We start from the raw sequence: 15,629 nt of genomic DNA on the forward strand, positions 1-15,629 counted from the left end.
CGTTGCCGTTTTGTAAATCGCGGCATGTCAATTATATCTACGGAAACGCCGGCGGCTTTCCCATAGATATAATTGTAACAGAAAGTCCACGGATAAAAACTCTGCAAACTTTCTGTTGAAAGCGCTGCAGAAATAACCTCGATGCATTCACACCACGGTTCTTTCCGCAGCACTTTAGCGCTGTGATTAGGGCCCGTGGGGCCTTAGCCTTAGAATATCAGAGATGGCGCTTAATTTTGCATACCTTGAAAGAACCTGCAGGAGTTCAATTGTCTTTAATGTAATTATCTGAAACTTCAGCGTGTTTTCGGACACAAGGGTAATCTAATGTGTATGTGTTCAAGAGAAAGAGGGGGTGATTTTTAATTCTTTTAAATTTTTTGGACAGTAATTATTAGACCTACTAGGGGTCTTGAATTCCAGGAGTTCTTATCACTAATATAATGCAATGCAATGCACTTCAATTGTAATTTCACATAAGGGGTGTCCTCAAGACAAACGTTAAAACTTAACTTTTATTGTAAAATCAAGTAAAAGGTCAGAGCAGGCGGCCCCTATTGTTATAAATACAATTTTTTTTTTTTAGAAGTATGATATACATTCCAAACGATAGGGAATCTGAGTGTAGTCCCCTTATTCTGGGATTAAGACTGCCTAGTGAGTATATATTCAATTAGGTCGACCTCCTAGAAGTATCGGGACCCACCACCAGGGTCCCTAGAACTGCAGTTTTGACCGCACATCATGTGCTATTATTGTTAACCCCATGTAGGAGATAGGTGTGGGCTGAAAACAGATGGCTCTCAATCCCCCTTAGGTATCAGTAGGGGAGTGGATCTGAGAATAGAAGGGTTAATCTATTGGAACACTGGAGCACTACTAGCCTAGGAGACAGTGTATCAGAGCTAAGATTGCTAGGTTATGATACACAGTAGTTTTATTTGTTATCAATAACATTAGGTGTCTAGAAGTTAACTGAATATATACTCACTAGGCAGTCTTAATCCCAGAATAAGGGGACTACACTCAGATTCCCTAGCGTTTGGAATGTACACTCACCGGCCACTTTATTAGGTACACCATGCTAGTAACGGGTTGGACCCCCTTTTGCCTTCAGAACTGCCTCAATTCTTCATGGCATAGATTCAACAAGGTGCTGGAAGCATTCCTCAGAGATTTTGGTCCATATTGACATGATGGCATCACACAGTTGCCGCAGATTTGTCGGCTGCACATCCATGATGCGAATCTCCCGTTCCACCACATCCCAAAGATGCTCTATTGGATTGAGATCTGGTGACTGTGGAGGCCATTGGAGTACAGTGAACTCATTGTCATGTTCAAGAAACCAGTCTGAAATGATTCCAGCTTTATGACATGGCGCATTATCCTGCTGAAAGTAGCCATCAGATGTTGGGTACATTGTGGTCATAAAGGGATGGACATGGTCAGCAACAATACTCAGGTAGGCTTTGGCGTTGCAACGATGCTCAATTGGTACCAAGGGGCCCAAAGAGTGCCAAGAAAATATTCCCCACACCATGACACCACCACCACCAGCCTGAACCGTTGATACAAGGCAGGATGGATCCATGCTTTCATGTTGTTGACGACAAATTCTGACCCTACCATCCGAATGTCGCAGCAGAAATCGAGACTCATCAGACCAGGCAACGTTTTTCCAATCTTCAATTGTCCAATTTCAATGAGCTTGTGCAAATTGTAGCCTCAGTTTCCTGTTCTTAGCTGAAAAGAGTGGCACCCGGTGTGGTCTTCTGCTGCTGTAGCCCATCTGCCTCAAAGTTCGACGTACTGTGCGTTCAGAGATGCTCTTCTGGCTACCTTGGTTGTAACGGGTGGCTATTTGAGTCACTGTTGCCTTTCTATCAGCTCGAACCAGTCTGGCCATTCTCCTCTGACCTCTGGCATCAACAACGCATTTCCGCCCACAGAACTGCCGCTCACTGGATGTTTTTTCTTTTTCGGACCATTCTCTGTAAACCCTAGAGATGGTTGTGCGTGAAAATCCCAGTAGATCAGCAGTTTCTGAAATACTCAGACCAGCCCTTCTGGCACCAACAACCATGCCACGTTCAAAGGCACTCAAATCACCTTTCTTCCCCATACTGATGCTCGGTTTGAACTGCAGGAGATTGTCTTGACCATGTCTACATGCCTAAATGCACTGAGTTGCCGCCATGTGATTGGCTGATTAGAAATTAAGTGTTAACGAGCAGTTGGACAGGTGTACCTAATAAAGTGGCCGGTGAGTGTATATCATACTCCTAAAAAAAATGTTGTATTTATAACAATAGGGGCCGCCTGCCCTGACCTTTTACTTGATTTTACAATAAACGTTAAGTTTTAACGTTTGTCTTGAGGACACCCCTTATGTGAGTATAGAAATTTTTGGTGCTCCTAGATCCGGTGATATTAGCACTTCAATTGTAAGTTGCATAGAATAGACTGTAGTAGAACATAATGCCATACAAGCCTATTGAAGGTTTCTGATTTTCATGGCAATGGATCACCTGCCCTAGATCTCATTCCAGGGACATGGATGGCACCAAAAAATGCAATCAGTGTGGCACTGATTTTGGGCAGTAGAACCGGGTCTCTGCTGTACAAGAGTAAACTACAATAAACCCATATTAGTAGTACTTTATTAAATGAAGGTCAAAAAACATAAAGTAACATTTATTGTTGTAACCATTATGAGCCACCCAATAAAATATACAATATTCAACATAATCACTAAATGACGTAAGTAAGAATGGTGCAGTTGTTTATTTTATTTAACCAGTAGCAATCTGGGGTCAGCTATTAAATGGGGTCTGAATATATGCAGCTATCATGCTCTTGAAGACCCCTGCCATTTCTACCCCAATCAGTGATTGTGAATCAATTGTGAAGGGCTCTCTCAGATGACATCTCTGGTGAAACTCTGGTGGAGCTACCTTCATGTGGGACATGGCAGTGAAAACAGATCGTACCATTTCTGCAAATCTGTCTGACACTGTGCTCCATGATAAAAAAAGAGAGAGAACCTGTTTGGTTAAAGTTGCAGTTATGGAAGATCAGAATATCACACTGAAAGATGCTGAAAAACTTGTGAAATACAAAGATTTTGAGAGGTGAGTAGTATGAAAGTATTATTAGGGAAAATAAAGCAAGAACTCTGCTTGTGGTTGTTGGAAATTTGACAAAAAATTTTAAGACTTCAAGACTTTCCATGCTATCACTATGCCTAAGTGGTGTATAAGGTTGCACTTCTTTGGAAAAATATTGGGTTAAATCCTTATGCCCCTGGTCAGAAAACAGTCTGTCTATAAGCCGGACTATATAAGCAGTAAGTGGAGGCATTTTAAAAATAATAATGACAACTAATGGCATTATAGTGAATACATTATCACCTGTTACCTAGAAGAACATACCCAAACTGTCATTTTATAGATAAAGTCTTTATAGTATGCAACCATAACTATTGCATAACCCTTATTTAAATTTACATTTTACCATCTTGTTTCTATCTTGGCATCTAGGACCATGAAATGTATCAGTTTTGGGTGGCATGCAACAGAAATCCCATGTTCATGAGGTTTAAAGCTATATGCACACAATTATTTGCATACACTAGGTTCACGGTATAACTACATGGATGGCAAATGAAAGTTCTCCCTGTGCCGCCTATGGCCTCCAATCACCCACTGATTTCCTTCAGTGAGCCTAGGCTGCAAAATGGACAGATATAAGACCTGTCTAGAGTTTTGTCCCATTCTTATGATTTCATACACGAACCCATGAAAATACATGGCTAACACACTGACAAATCACACATTCCTATGCATGGAGCCTAAATAGAAGGTCAGGAATAGCTTTCTATTATCAGTGGAAGCGTGTATCTGCATTTGAAGGCAAACTCTCTCACTAAATAGGAGAGATTATCTCCTATTGATAGAAAACTGACATTAAAAATGTTACAAGTTTGTGCAAATGCCATCTCTATGCTGCTCTCTGCACTTCCCAAAAATGGGGTTTGGCAAAGGTTTGTTGCGGGTGCCAGATGTACCAACATTTATGTGCAAAATCACGGGCGCAAAATAACGCGGCGTATACGCTCCTAACTCCCACTGAAATTAATGGGAGCATTTTGAGCGCATCATCTGCCGGCACGTGTATACGTGCCAGATCTCGCGCAATGTTACATCGTGTGAACGCACCCTTACATTACACTTACCTGTTTACTAGACGGATTATCTCCATTACTTTTGGGGGCTGCGCCTAAAAGAGAAAGAAGGACGTTATTTTTGATGGTAGATGGTCTCAGATAGTTGACATCAAATGTGCACTATCTTGTTTCATTCACATTATGATATCCATACCTGTAAGTCAGATCAAAATCCATCATTTATTTTGATATACAGGCATATGGAACCTTTAGGCTGACTTGTAAAAGGTCCTCTAATTCATTAAAAAGCTAGTGATTGAATTCTTATGAAGGCAAATATGAAACTATGAATCTAGTTAAATAATGTTAAGTATTGTAAAATATAACTAATGAAACATTTTATTTTCAAGCTGGAGTTGGTAACTTTTTTTTCTGACTTCACAACCCTGAAGATTATGATGCTTTTTTATACAGGTTGTCCAGAAATTAAGTACACAAAATGAAAGGGTGGGCATTAGCCGGTATATAAAGCGTTTTTTATTAAAGAACATGTGACCGGATATGCACTGTTGTGGCGCTGCAGGTAGACCGAGATGTTGGTTTCCTATCCCTCGCTGCGCCATGTGAAAGGAGAAACGAAGGAAAGAAAGCGCTTTAATGGGAAATCAGTTTAATCACTGTTACTTATTTACAAGAATTGCTTGAAGTGCTGGCCGCCTGCCTCGATGCAAACAGTGCAACGGAGGGAGATGGATTGATACACCCGTTCACAGACTCCTGGCGTGGCCCTCATTGCAATGAACACAGCCTGGATGCAATTTACGAGCTCTTCACGGGTTGTCACAGGTGTTGCATACACAACGGACTTAGCATGTCCCCACGAGAAAAAAATCTTCTTTGTTTCTCCTTTCACATGGCGCAGCGAGGGACAGGAAACCGACATCTCGGTCTACCTGCAGCGCCACAACCGGTGCATATCCGGCCTCATGTTCATTAATAAAAAACGCTTCATATACCAGCTAAAGTCCACCCTTTCATTTTGTGTACTTACTTTTCGGACACCCTGTATGCTAAATCAGAATTCCAGCTGCATTTGCAAAGTGTCTTTGTTGTGGGGTCCCAGAGGGAAAATTGAAGTACTGTACTACTATCCTCAATACAGTGTACCAAAGCATACAACCCCATAAAAATTATATATATTTATATATATATATATATATATATATATATATATATATATATATATATATATTACACACTGTATATATATTTGTGTTCTCTTGCACTTATTGGCCATTACTTTGCCTTTAAGAACTAATAGGTGTGGACTTCTGACCTAACACTTAGAATATGTAGAAACTTAGCAAAATACTAGGAAATAAATTCTAAAACATTAAGAGTTTCAGACAGCAACTATTACAGCTGTCCTACATTGCACTTTCTTTGAACCTGAGTATTACATTCTTGTTTCTGACCACTCCACAAAGAAAAGGTCTCAGAGGATTGTGCAGCTGAGCAAAGTCAATTTGTAGCTAGTGCTTTCAGCTCCATGAGAGTGATGATAATTTCACATATTCTAAATGCTGAACATTTTTTCAAGGTGCCCTTTCTTAGGCTCCAAGATTATGACAACAGGTTTCTATGATCATTCTATATAATGTTCTGCACTTACCTGGAATTGTAATGCCACAGCTGTCTAAATTTTTGAGCTATTTAAACTATAGTTCTTTTACAGGGTAATAAAGTACTATCAGCGTACTCCATTTTATTGCAATGAGACTGTTTAGATGCTTTTGAACTAAAGTGCTGTATGAGATAGCTGCAAAGTGTCAGTTTCAGGAAAATTCATCAGTTTTCTATTGCATATAAAGATAAAGTGACTCATCATTTCACCTTAATAAAATTTGCAGTACTTACTCTACTCTTCATTCCTAAAAGTTTTCTCAAAGGAAAGTAAAAAAAAAAAAAACCCACACTTTGAAGAGCTGGAATATTTCCAAGTGGATATTCCAACGTTGCGTGTAGAATGTTTTCATCCACTAAATTACTGTTTGAAACTAATTTATTTGTGCCCAGTATTAAATTTCTAAACCTTTTAAGGAACAAAAGGCATTAAGATAAAATAACCGTCTGGTTTTACCTTTTCAATGTAAACAATGCTGCTAAGTGCATGTCTACATAGCCATTCTGCTCATGCTCTCCTTCGCTGGGTTTCACATTTTAAAGAATAACTAAAAAACAGTATTCAGTTTACTGTAAGTGACTACTTTTGCCTTAGCTAGTAGTCAGAGGGATAGAAATGCAAGTATTGTAGGCCAAGACAGTTAGTGGTTATAGTAAATGCTATAATCAGGAATATGGGTAGACTAATTTGTCGACAAGACCACATCAAGCGAATATTTTGCTGTCTCCCTGGGTTCAGGTGCCGGCATGAGGTGTAAATCAGTAGATAAATTATTGGGAGGGTGTGGGAATAACCCAGATGTCATGGCACATGATGGAACCAATAACAGAATACATAATAATTGGAGGATCCTTAATAATACCTTTAAAGAACTAAGCTCCAAGGTTCTTCAAGGCAGGAGGAGTTTAGGAGGTAAAGGTGTACACAATTCGCAACAGCCCTCTAGTACCACAAAGAGCATTATTACCATGTCTACTCTCTCTCTATATATATACAGGAATCATAGGTTCTTAGAGTAAATGTTAATAAAATTGTTTGAGCCCAGGGTAATAGTCTCTTAGACAATTTCCTCCAATTCGCTCTCTCTCTCTCCCTCCCTCTTTCCCTCTCTCAACATATTCACACATACAAAGTTTTATTCATTTCCAAACTTCATTTCCTTGTGCAGTTTTTTTTTGTCAATCGGTGTATAAAACACTTTCACTTTGACACTACTTTGCCATACGCTATTTTAAAATTTAAACTCAGGTTTGAAACAAATTTTTTCAAACTAAAAAAAAAAATCTCGGGACCTAACTGGCTGAACCTTAAATGAAACAAAACTTGACAGGTTCACTAGGTGCAATATTGGAGGATGAGGAAAAGGCAGATAATAGTAAATGTGTTCTTCTCTATTGTGTTTGCACTGGAAAATCAGATGACCAATGACATGATCAGCGTTAATATAAAGTCCCCATTAAATGTCACCTGTATGCGATGAGCTTCAAAATACTGTAATAGACAACTCACCAAGTCCAGATAAATCCTTATTTCTAACATGTAAGGATTGATGGATTTGTATCTTAATCCATCCTTGGACACTGGCTTATTTTCAGACTGACTGTCCAATCCTAAATTCCACCCATGAAACTTGGTCTGTGTGGGTGCCGAATTTCATGGACTATAAGGTGTGCAGGAAGAGGGACTCTTAGTGTAATAGTTATCTACGATGCTAGGAGTCGTGTGAAACTAGACTAAGTTTTCAGTGTCTGAATAATAGTAAATGTCTAACAGAATAGTGGTTAGGGAATTGCTAGGACAGCAATTCCCCAGTAGCTGTTGAAAAACCCTGGGGCAGGACACAAGAGACAGTGAGCTCTAAGCTGGAGCCCCCAACTGTCCCTTCCTATTGCCAGGCCCTATCCTGTATATGTGATACACAAAACGCAGACAAGACGGACAACTACAAAGGGAGGTCAGCTAAGCCAAGGGTCAGTAAACAGTCGAGCGATGCAGTGCCAAATCGGAGTCCAAAGAATAGTCAGTAGGGAAAGCCAGAGGTCAAGGATTAGAATGCAAGCAAGAATAGTGACAGCAAAAAGCAAGTACGCACAAGGCAATAGCAAGCACTGGTGTGAATGAGAGCCAAGGCTAAATAGGGAGGAAGAACCCGCCCTGGAGTTGACAGGAAGGCAGGCTGTCAATCACAGGGCAAGGCCAGATTAACCATTAGAGGAGCAGAGAGAAATGAAGGTGAAGGAGATGGGTGTGGTGGAAAATCAATGAAAGAATAGGGAAATGTTCAGACAGTGCAAGAAGAACCCAAAGGAATAAATCACGACCGAACACATCTCCTGCACTGCAGTATGCGGCCGGATGATGACGCCAAAGCCCGGATGGGCAAAGATGTTACATTAGTCTAATAGATAGTCGAATAGATAGTCTAATAGTGTCTAATAGATTTTTTTTTTTTGTGGTATTTTTCACAGCTTTTTTGCAATCACATAATATAGCACAAGGGTTAGATATTAGATGAAAGTCTACAGTAAACTATAATAGCATCTATATACATGCCATTTTAGTTTAGTGCGTTTTGCAAAAATGCAGCAACGCTGACAATATATTTTTTTCAGTTATTTTTCTCTACAGGCTTGTGAACAATGAGACCTACAGGTTCAACCTAAAGCAGGTCTGTCACATGGTCATTTTGACACATTAGGGGTTATTTATCATCTGCTCCTCTCTTGGCCATATTTTTCACTACTAGTTTTACTGTATTATTTATGATGTAGGTGCACATAAAATACATATGTTAAATATGTTAGCTTATAAAGCATATCTAAACTAACTATGCACTGTTCTCCATTTTTTTTATTTTTTTCCTAAAAGTGCATTTGCACCTTTTTAATGCAGTCTGACCTCACAGGTGTTTTTGTACAATACCCATGCTTATTTTTTGCCCATTTTTAAAAAGGCTCAATTCATAAATACAGCGTGAGGAGTAACACATAAACAGTGCGATAACAACCACTGTGTTACAGTCCCTTTAAAGTGGATGGGATTCTGGCTAGGATTTGTCGGCCATGAAAAACAGTTTTCACAGACGCATGGACACTAGATCCGTTTGTTACTGATTAGAGATGAGTGAGTACTATTCGAAACAGCAGTTTCGAATAGCACGCACCCAAAGTGGAGTGCTAAAGGCTTAACAAGTCTCCACACACCTATATGATGGTCTCTCCCTAAGGAGTGACAATATCCCCCGAACCCTGTCTAAGCCTCTCACCTCTACCAGGTTATAGTCCTCTCTACATCGGGCTGATGAGATCCAACCAGATCGAAACAGCTGTCCTCGATTGAGAGACTATACCTGGTATTAATCCCAGCGTCATTGCTAAACAAAGGCCTCTTGGAAGGTCGGGCATGAGGCTAAAGGAAGCAGCCATTATTGGGTTATTTCACTGGAATCCTGTCTTAAGACAGGCTTGCACATTCCAGTGAGTGCCCTCTATTGGTTTGCAACAATGAGGCAGCAACTGTCTTCCTAATTACATCATGGAAGGCAGATTTGCATATTCTTCCCATAGTTCCTTGCAAAGTGGAGTGCTAAAGGCTTAACAAGTCTCCACACACCTATATGGTGGTCTCTCCCTAAGGAGTGACAATATCCCCCGAACCCTGTCTAAGCCTCTCACCTCTACCAGGTTATAGTCCTTTCTACATCGGGCTGATGAGATCCAACTAGATCGAAACAGCTGTCCTCGATTGAGAGACTATACCTGGTATTAATCCCAGCGTCATTGCTAAACAAAGGCCTCTTGGAAAGTCGGGCATGAGGCTAAAGGGAGCAGCCATTATTGGGTTATTTCACTGGAATCCTGTCTTAAGACAGGCTTGCACATTCCAGTGAGCGCCCTCTATTGGTTTGCAACAATGAGGCAGCAACTGTCTTCCTAATTACATCATGGAAGGCAGATTTGCATATTCTTCCCATAGTTCCACGCACCCATAGTAATGAATGGAGCCAGCTGTGTCCATTCATTTCTATGGGTGCGTGCTATTCAAAACTGCCGTTTCGAATAGTACTCACTCATCTCTATTACTGATGTAAAACTGTCTGACTATTAAGTTAAGGCCTAACTTAATGCTGTGGAAAAAAAATGCAGAGGAAACGCATCATGTTTTTTATTCGCAGTGTTTTTCTTTTCATTTTTGCTGAGTTTTTGCTACAGATTTCTTTTGCTGTAATTAAATATATAAGGAAAATTCCAGCGTTTCCAAAGGTATAATTGTCATGTCACAATTTTGAAAAACAGGGACATTTTTGAAAATGCTTTTCCACAGCTGAATTTTTCTGTAATGTGTGCATGGAATTAGCCAGAATCTCATTCACTTTACAGATACTGTAAAACGCAGTTATACCCTTAAAAACAGATGAAAAATAAACGTTTTTCAAAAACAGATTTCACACAACAGTGAATAACGGATGTGTCACCAGCGCCATTTTAACACATTGGTGGGCCCAGTGCACAAGTTTTATAAGTGCCCCCTTCCCCATCACCACCACTTAGAAATACCTGACCTGCACAAATTATAATGTCCCTTGAATGGCCCCCCCAAATAGTATAATGCTCTTAATGGCACTCACACAGTATAATGCAGCCCTAGTTTCCCCATATAAGCTAATGCTCCTCAGTGGCCAATCACATAGTCATGTATCACTACCTGCATGTATCATACTTTACCCTGTCCCCCCTTACAATGGTCCCCTCATACATTAAATTATATTATAACATCCTCCTTCAGTTGTTTCCTCCCACAATTTAATGTCCTCTTCCATGCTGCTCCCACAGTTTCATGTTCCCCCCCAAGCTGACCACAGAGTTTCATGTTTTCCCACCAGGTTGCCCCCATAGTTTTATGCTTCCCCTAGGTTGCCCCCAGAGTCGCATGTTCCCCTCCAGGTTGCCCCCCACAGTTTCAGGTCCCCCTTCAGTTGCCTGTATGTATCAAGCAAAGAAAAAACAAAACACCTTAATATTCACGTTTTCCTGTTTCCCTGTTCTTTTCTGACCCAAGCCCCCATCTACCATAAGACCTGATGCAAGTGTACTGTTGGCCCTATTTTTAAAGCAACCCTGCATGAAACAACCATTTCTTTAATGGCCATCACATGGGCACATTCATTTCAGTGCATGTAAATGGGGGATATTCACATGACCGATATTTTGAGAGTCTGTTATAACGAAATGTCAAAATATTGTTCATGTTCTGTTTTTGTAATGTATGACAGAGCTGTGAAAATGTGCGCACCATCGTTTGTGTGAATGTAGCCTTAGGCTACATGCATACAACAGTGAAAAAAATGGACATTAAAAATGGATGAAGCTGTCAGTTTTTAATGTCTATTTTTCCCTCAGTATGTCACTTATTTTTCAGCAGTTTTCTGGTTGTACAAGATTTTAATGTTGTTTTGTTTTAATTGTTTTGCATAAGTTTTTCATCTGTTTTAAATTATCAGTGGGAATAATGGAGCATTGGCTGTTTTTTTGTTTTTTTTTTAATTTTGACCCAATCCACCCATCCATTTTTTGCATTAGTAAAACCAATGCAACACCCCCCCCAAAAAATGCTAAAAACTGACCTGCACGTACTAATTGATTGCAATTGTTGTATAAATTGACATACAGTCCTATGAAAAAGTCTGGGCACCCCTATTAATCTTAATCATTTTTAGTTTTAGTTTAGTAAATATTTTTGCGTTTGCAACAGCCATTTCAGTTTGATATATCTAATAACTGATGGACACAGTAATATTTCAGGATTGAAATGAAGTTTATTGTACTAACAGAAAATGTGCAATATGCATTAAACCAAAATTTGACCGATGCAAAAGTATGGGCACCTCAACAGAAAAGTGACATTAATATTAGTAGATCCTCCTTTTGCAACATCATTGAACATTTGAAGCGGGCTGTCCATGCTCGGCGACCACCAAACTTAACTGAACTTGAATTGTTTTGTAAAGAGGAATGGTCCAAAATACCTTTATCCAGGATCCAGGAACTGATTAAAAGCTACAAGAAGTGACTAGAGGCTGTTATCTTTGCAAAAGAAGGATCTACTAAATATTAATGTCACTTTCCTGTTGAGGTGCCCATACTTTTGCATCGGTCAAATTTTGGTTTAATGCATATTGCACATTTTCTGTTAGTACAATAAACCTCATTTCAATCCTGAAATATTACTGTGTCCATCAGTTATTAGTAGGGTTGAGTTGACTTTTCAGGATCGATTTTAAAATCCAATTTCCGATCATTTTTCATTCGAACCCGATCTCGATCCCAATTCCGATCCCAATGCAAGTCAATGGGATTTTTTTTTATTAATCGGAGATCGGATTTTAATAGCAATCCTATTCACTATACAGCATGGAATCTAAGAATTGTTAGAATCCATGCTGTGTAGTGAATTACTAAGTAGCCAGAGGATTTTTTTCTAATCCTCTGGCTACTTAGTACCCCCTGGTATCCACTTACCTCCAGAGATGGCTGCTCCGCTGCTCTTCTGTTCTTCGCCTTGCTGCCGCTCCAGCTGCAGTCTTCGTCTCCCTTCGCTGCCCCCTCCCTGCCAGGTTAGGAGAGTGTGGGCAGGTTAGGAGAGTGTGGGCGGGTACTGGGAGGGGAGACGTGATGTCTCCCCACCCTGTACCCGCCCACACTCTCCTACCCCGCCCACACTCTCCTAACCTGGCAGGAAGGGGGCCGTGAGGCGAAGAAGACTGCAGCTGGAGCGGCAGCGAGGCGAACAGCAGCGGAGCAGCTATCTCTGGAGGTAAGTAGCTACGAGACATGTTAGTTTAGTCTCCCATTAGAATGAATGGAGGCAGCTGGCGTGCAGGGGGTTAAGGCTGTGTGTCGGCTGTTTCCATTCATTCCTATTGAACCACAGCGGAGCCTTCACACTGAGTATACACTATATACTCAGTGTGAAGGCATTGTGGGAAATACTACCGATCCCACCTAAAAAGATCGTGTTCGGAATTCCGATCGCGATCGTGAAATTTTCGCGATCGCCGATCGGAATCCGATTTTTGCCAAACACGATCGCTCAACCCTAGTTATTAGATATATCAAACTGAAATGGCTGTTGCAAACACCAAAATATTTAGAACTAAAAATGATTAAGATTAATAGGGGTGCCCAAACTTTTTCATAGGACTGTATAATAGACATTAATAAAACATCTTTTAAAAGCCCTAAGGCTCTATGCATAGTCACATAACAGTTTAGCACAATGCTTATCTTTTTAGGATCAAAAAATGAACTGAATTTTGTAATGGAACTGCTTTTTATAATGCTGGATCTTTTGAATCTAAAGCTTGTTGGCTGGATTTGTTCTGGGTTCACTTTGTGTTGCTCTAGAACCATGTTGGCAAAGCTATGGCATGCATGCCAGAGGGTGCACTCTTTGTTGCCATGTGTGCGGTTGCCCCATCCAGACTTGCTGTTCGTTCACTAACAAGGAATCCAGTACAGGATTCGCCGATAGTGAGTGTGCGCTTCATTTAACAGTATGTGCAGGGTCCACGGATAACACAGACAGCAGCGTGTGACATCTGCCCTGACACAGGCGCGTGGACCTATTTCATCAGTGCCTGCAGTGAGTGCTGGTAAGTAGCATATAATACTGCGTGGAGGCCCACCCCTCTGTGGAGAATATACTACTGTAGAGAGGGGCCCAAATTGAAGCGTATAATACTGTGGGGTCCCATTGAGGAGCATATTATAATGCATGGTGGCCACTCTGGAGCATATTATACTGCGTGGGGGGCCACTCTGTAGCACAGTTTACTATGTGCAGCCACTATGGGGCAAGCTATACTGTGTGTGGCCACTGTGGAGCACATTGCACCATATGGAAGCCACTATGAGCACAATGTAGTGTCTGGGGGCCACTGTGGAGCACATTGTATACCATTTGGGGGCCATTGTGGAGCATATTATACAGTGTGGGAGCCCTTCACTATTTATGTCAAACAGTATCTGTTTTATAGCAGACATGTTATATTATTACAGGCTGTAATAACATCGCATGGTCACTATAAAACAGATCCTGCGCAATGTACAGTATATAGTGAAAATTAATCATACAAAAATATACAAAAATGCAAACTTTTAATTTTCAGTGCAAAGTTATTTTGTATAATTGAAATCCTTATAAAGTCCCATTCACACGACTGTATTTTGTAGGTTTGTAGCTGTCTTCAATTGTGGGTCCACACAGTATTAAGGTTAAATCACCAAGTTGGCACCTTGCGATAAATTAGTGGTTTTTGGGTTGCAGTTTGAGCACTCAGTCTCTAAAAGGTTCACCATCACTGCTCTAGAACCATCATAGCTACTAAATATCTGATTACATCAATTTCCAACAACTCTGCAATCCATCCACTAGAGCAATTGAAGACGTTCTCAATATAAGTTATCTATTTAAAGAAAACTGGTGTATTCCCATTAACCCCTCATCCTAACCCTAAACCCAAAAAAAGAATGCAAAGAATACAAATTTTCTTTATTAACTCTCTCTTACCTTCATCTTGTGTAACACCAAGACATCCCATTAATTCATGGACAGTCAAAGACTTGTCATTATTCACATCACAGTATTCAACAAACTTCTTTACACATTTTTTTGGCTTAGATTTTTTCCGTAACAATCTCTTGAATGGCTTGATTTCCTTTTTTCCAATGTCCCCATTTGAATTTTTGTCAAGTTGTTTGAAGTACCAATGCACAACTCTTTCTTCCAAGGTATGGTTTGGATCTGGTTCTGACACCCTAGTATAAATGAAAAACACAGGTTAAGTGTATCTGAAATAGTCTTTAAGGCTACGGCTCCATGTAGTGGACCGCAGCCCTAGAAAAAAAAACGTTGGAAATGCAGCACATTTTTTCTTGCAGTGCTTTTCACAGAAAGTCGGCAGAGTTTTCCTCTTCCATTATACCAATACAGAAACTGCCAGTGTTTCTGTAATTGACATGCTGCGATTTGAAAAAACACAGTACAAATACAAACAGATTATTTTCTGCAGTGTATGGATGGGATTAGTCAGAATCCCATCCACATTGCAGGGACTGTAAAACACAGCAGTTTGCGCAGTGGCAAAATTGCAGAGCTAACACTACTTGGGGCCCCTGCCTAATGGTGCTAAAGGGACTAACAGGGGAAAAAAAACTCACTTTACCAAGTATCATCCTTGGTAATAAGACCACAAAATGAAGATCAAGAGACTCCTCGCAGGAAGCATCATAATAGTAGTGTCAGTGGATTGATTAGTTAACTTATTTTATACCATTCTGTGACTATATAAAAAATGTAATCAGCTGAATATCAGAACCACAACTTGTTTTAGAGATGAATTTTCTGAAAATTCGCTGCGGGTCCAATTCAATGCAGTCTAAATGAAAATTGTTCCAAATTGGACTGTATCCAACCCCTTTCAAGCTCTTTAACTTATTAATGTAAAAATATGACTAAACGGATGATAGCTGGTGGTATCTAATAGGCTGTTTAAAAACATATTCCTCTGTTGCATTGTTTATGATTTTTAAAACAAAAAAATTATTTTCATGTCAATTTTTTGATTAATTAAAAAACCATTTATCCCTTTTTGCGGAGTAGCAACGTGCTTTATGTTATTTTAAAGAGAGTGGAAAGTGTGACATGCAAGCAGTTTTAGGTTTGTTATATTTACCTTGGTAAATGGTTTTCAGTAGAGATGAACGAGTACTACTAGCT

At 40.0% G+C, this 15,629-nt stretch overlaps 1 protein-coding gene across 1 annotated transcript in view; it reads right to left on the reverse strand.

Annotated features, from left to right (window-relative positions):
• Window positions 1-15,629, reverse strand: part of SMOC2 (SPARC related modular calcium binding 2) — a 240,022-nt gene that overhangs the window by 22,310 nt on the left and 202,083 nt on the right. The window contains exons 11-12 of the mRNA XM_075267794.1: window positions 14,421-14,668; window positions 4,238-4,281 (exon numbers count right to left, since the gene is read on the reverse strand). Of these exons, the coding sequence (XP_075123895.1) occupies window positions 4,238-4,281; window positions 14,421-14,668 (292 nt within the window). The remainder of the gene's footprint in view (window positions 1-4,237; window positions 4,282-14,420; window positions 14,669-15,629) is intronic.

The sequence above is a fragment of the Leptodactylus fuscus genome, chromosome 3 (genome assembly GCF_031893055.1).
Source record: "Leptodactylus fuscus isolate aLepFus1 chromosome 3, aLepFus1.hap2, whole genome shotgun sequence".
NCBI classification, from domain to species: Eukaryota; Metazoa; Chordata; class Amphibia; order Anura; family Leptodactylidae; genus Leptodactylus; species Leptodactylus fuscus.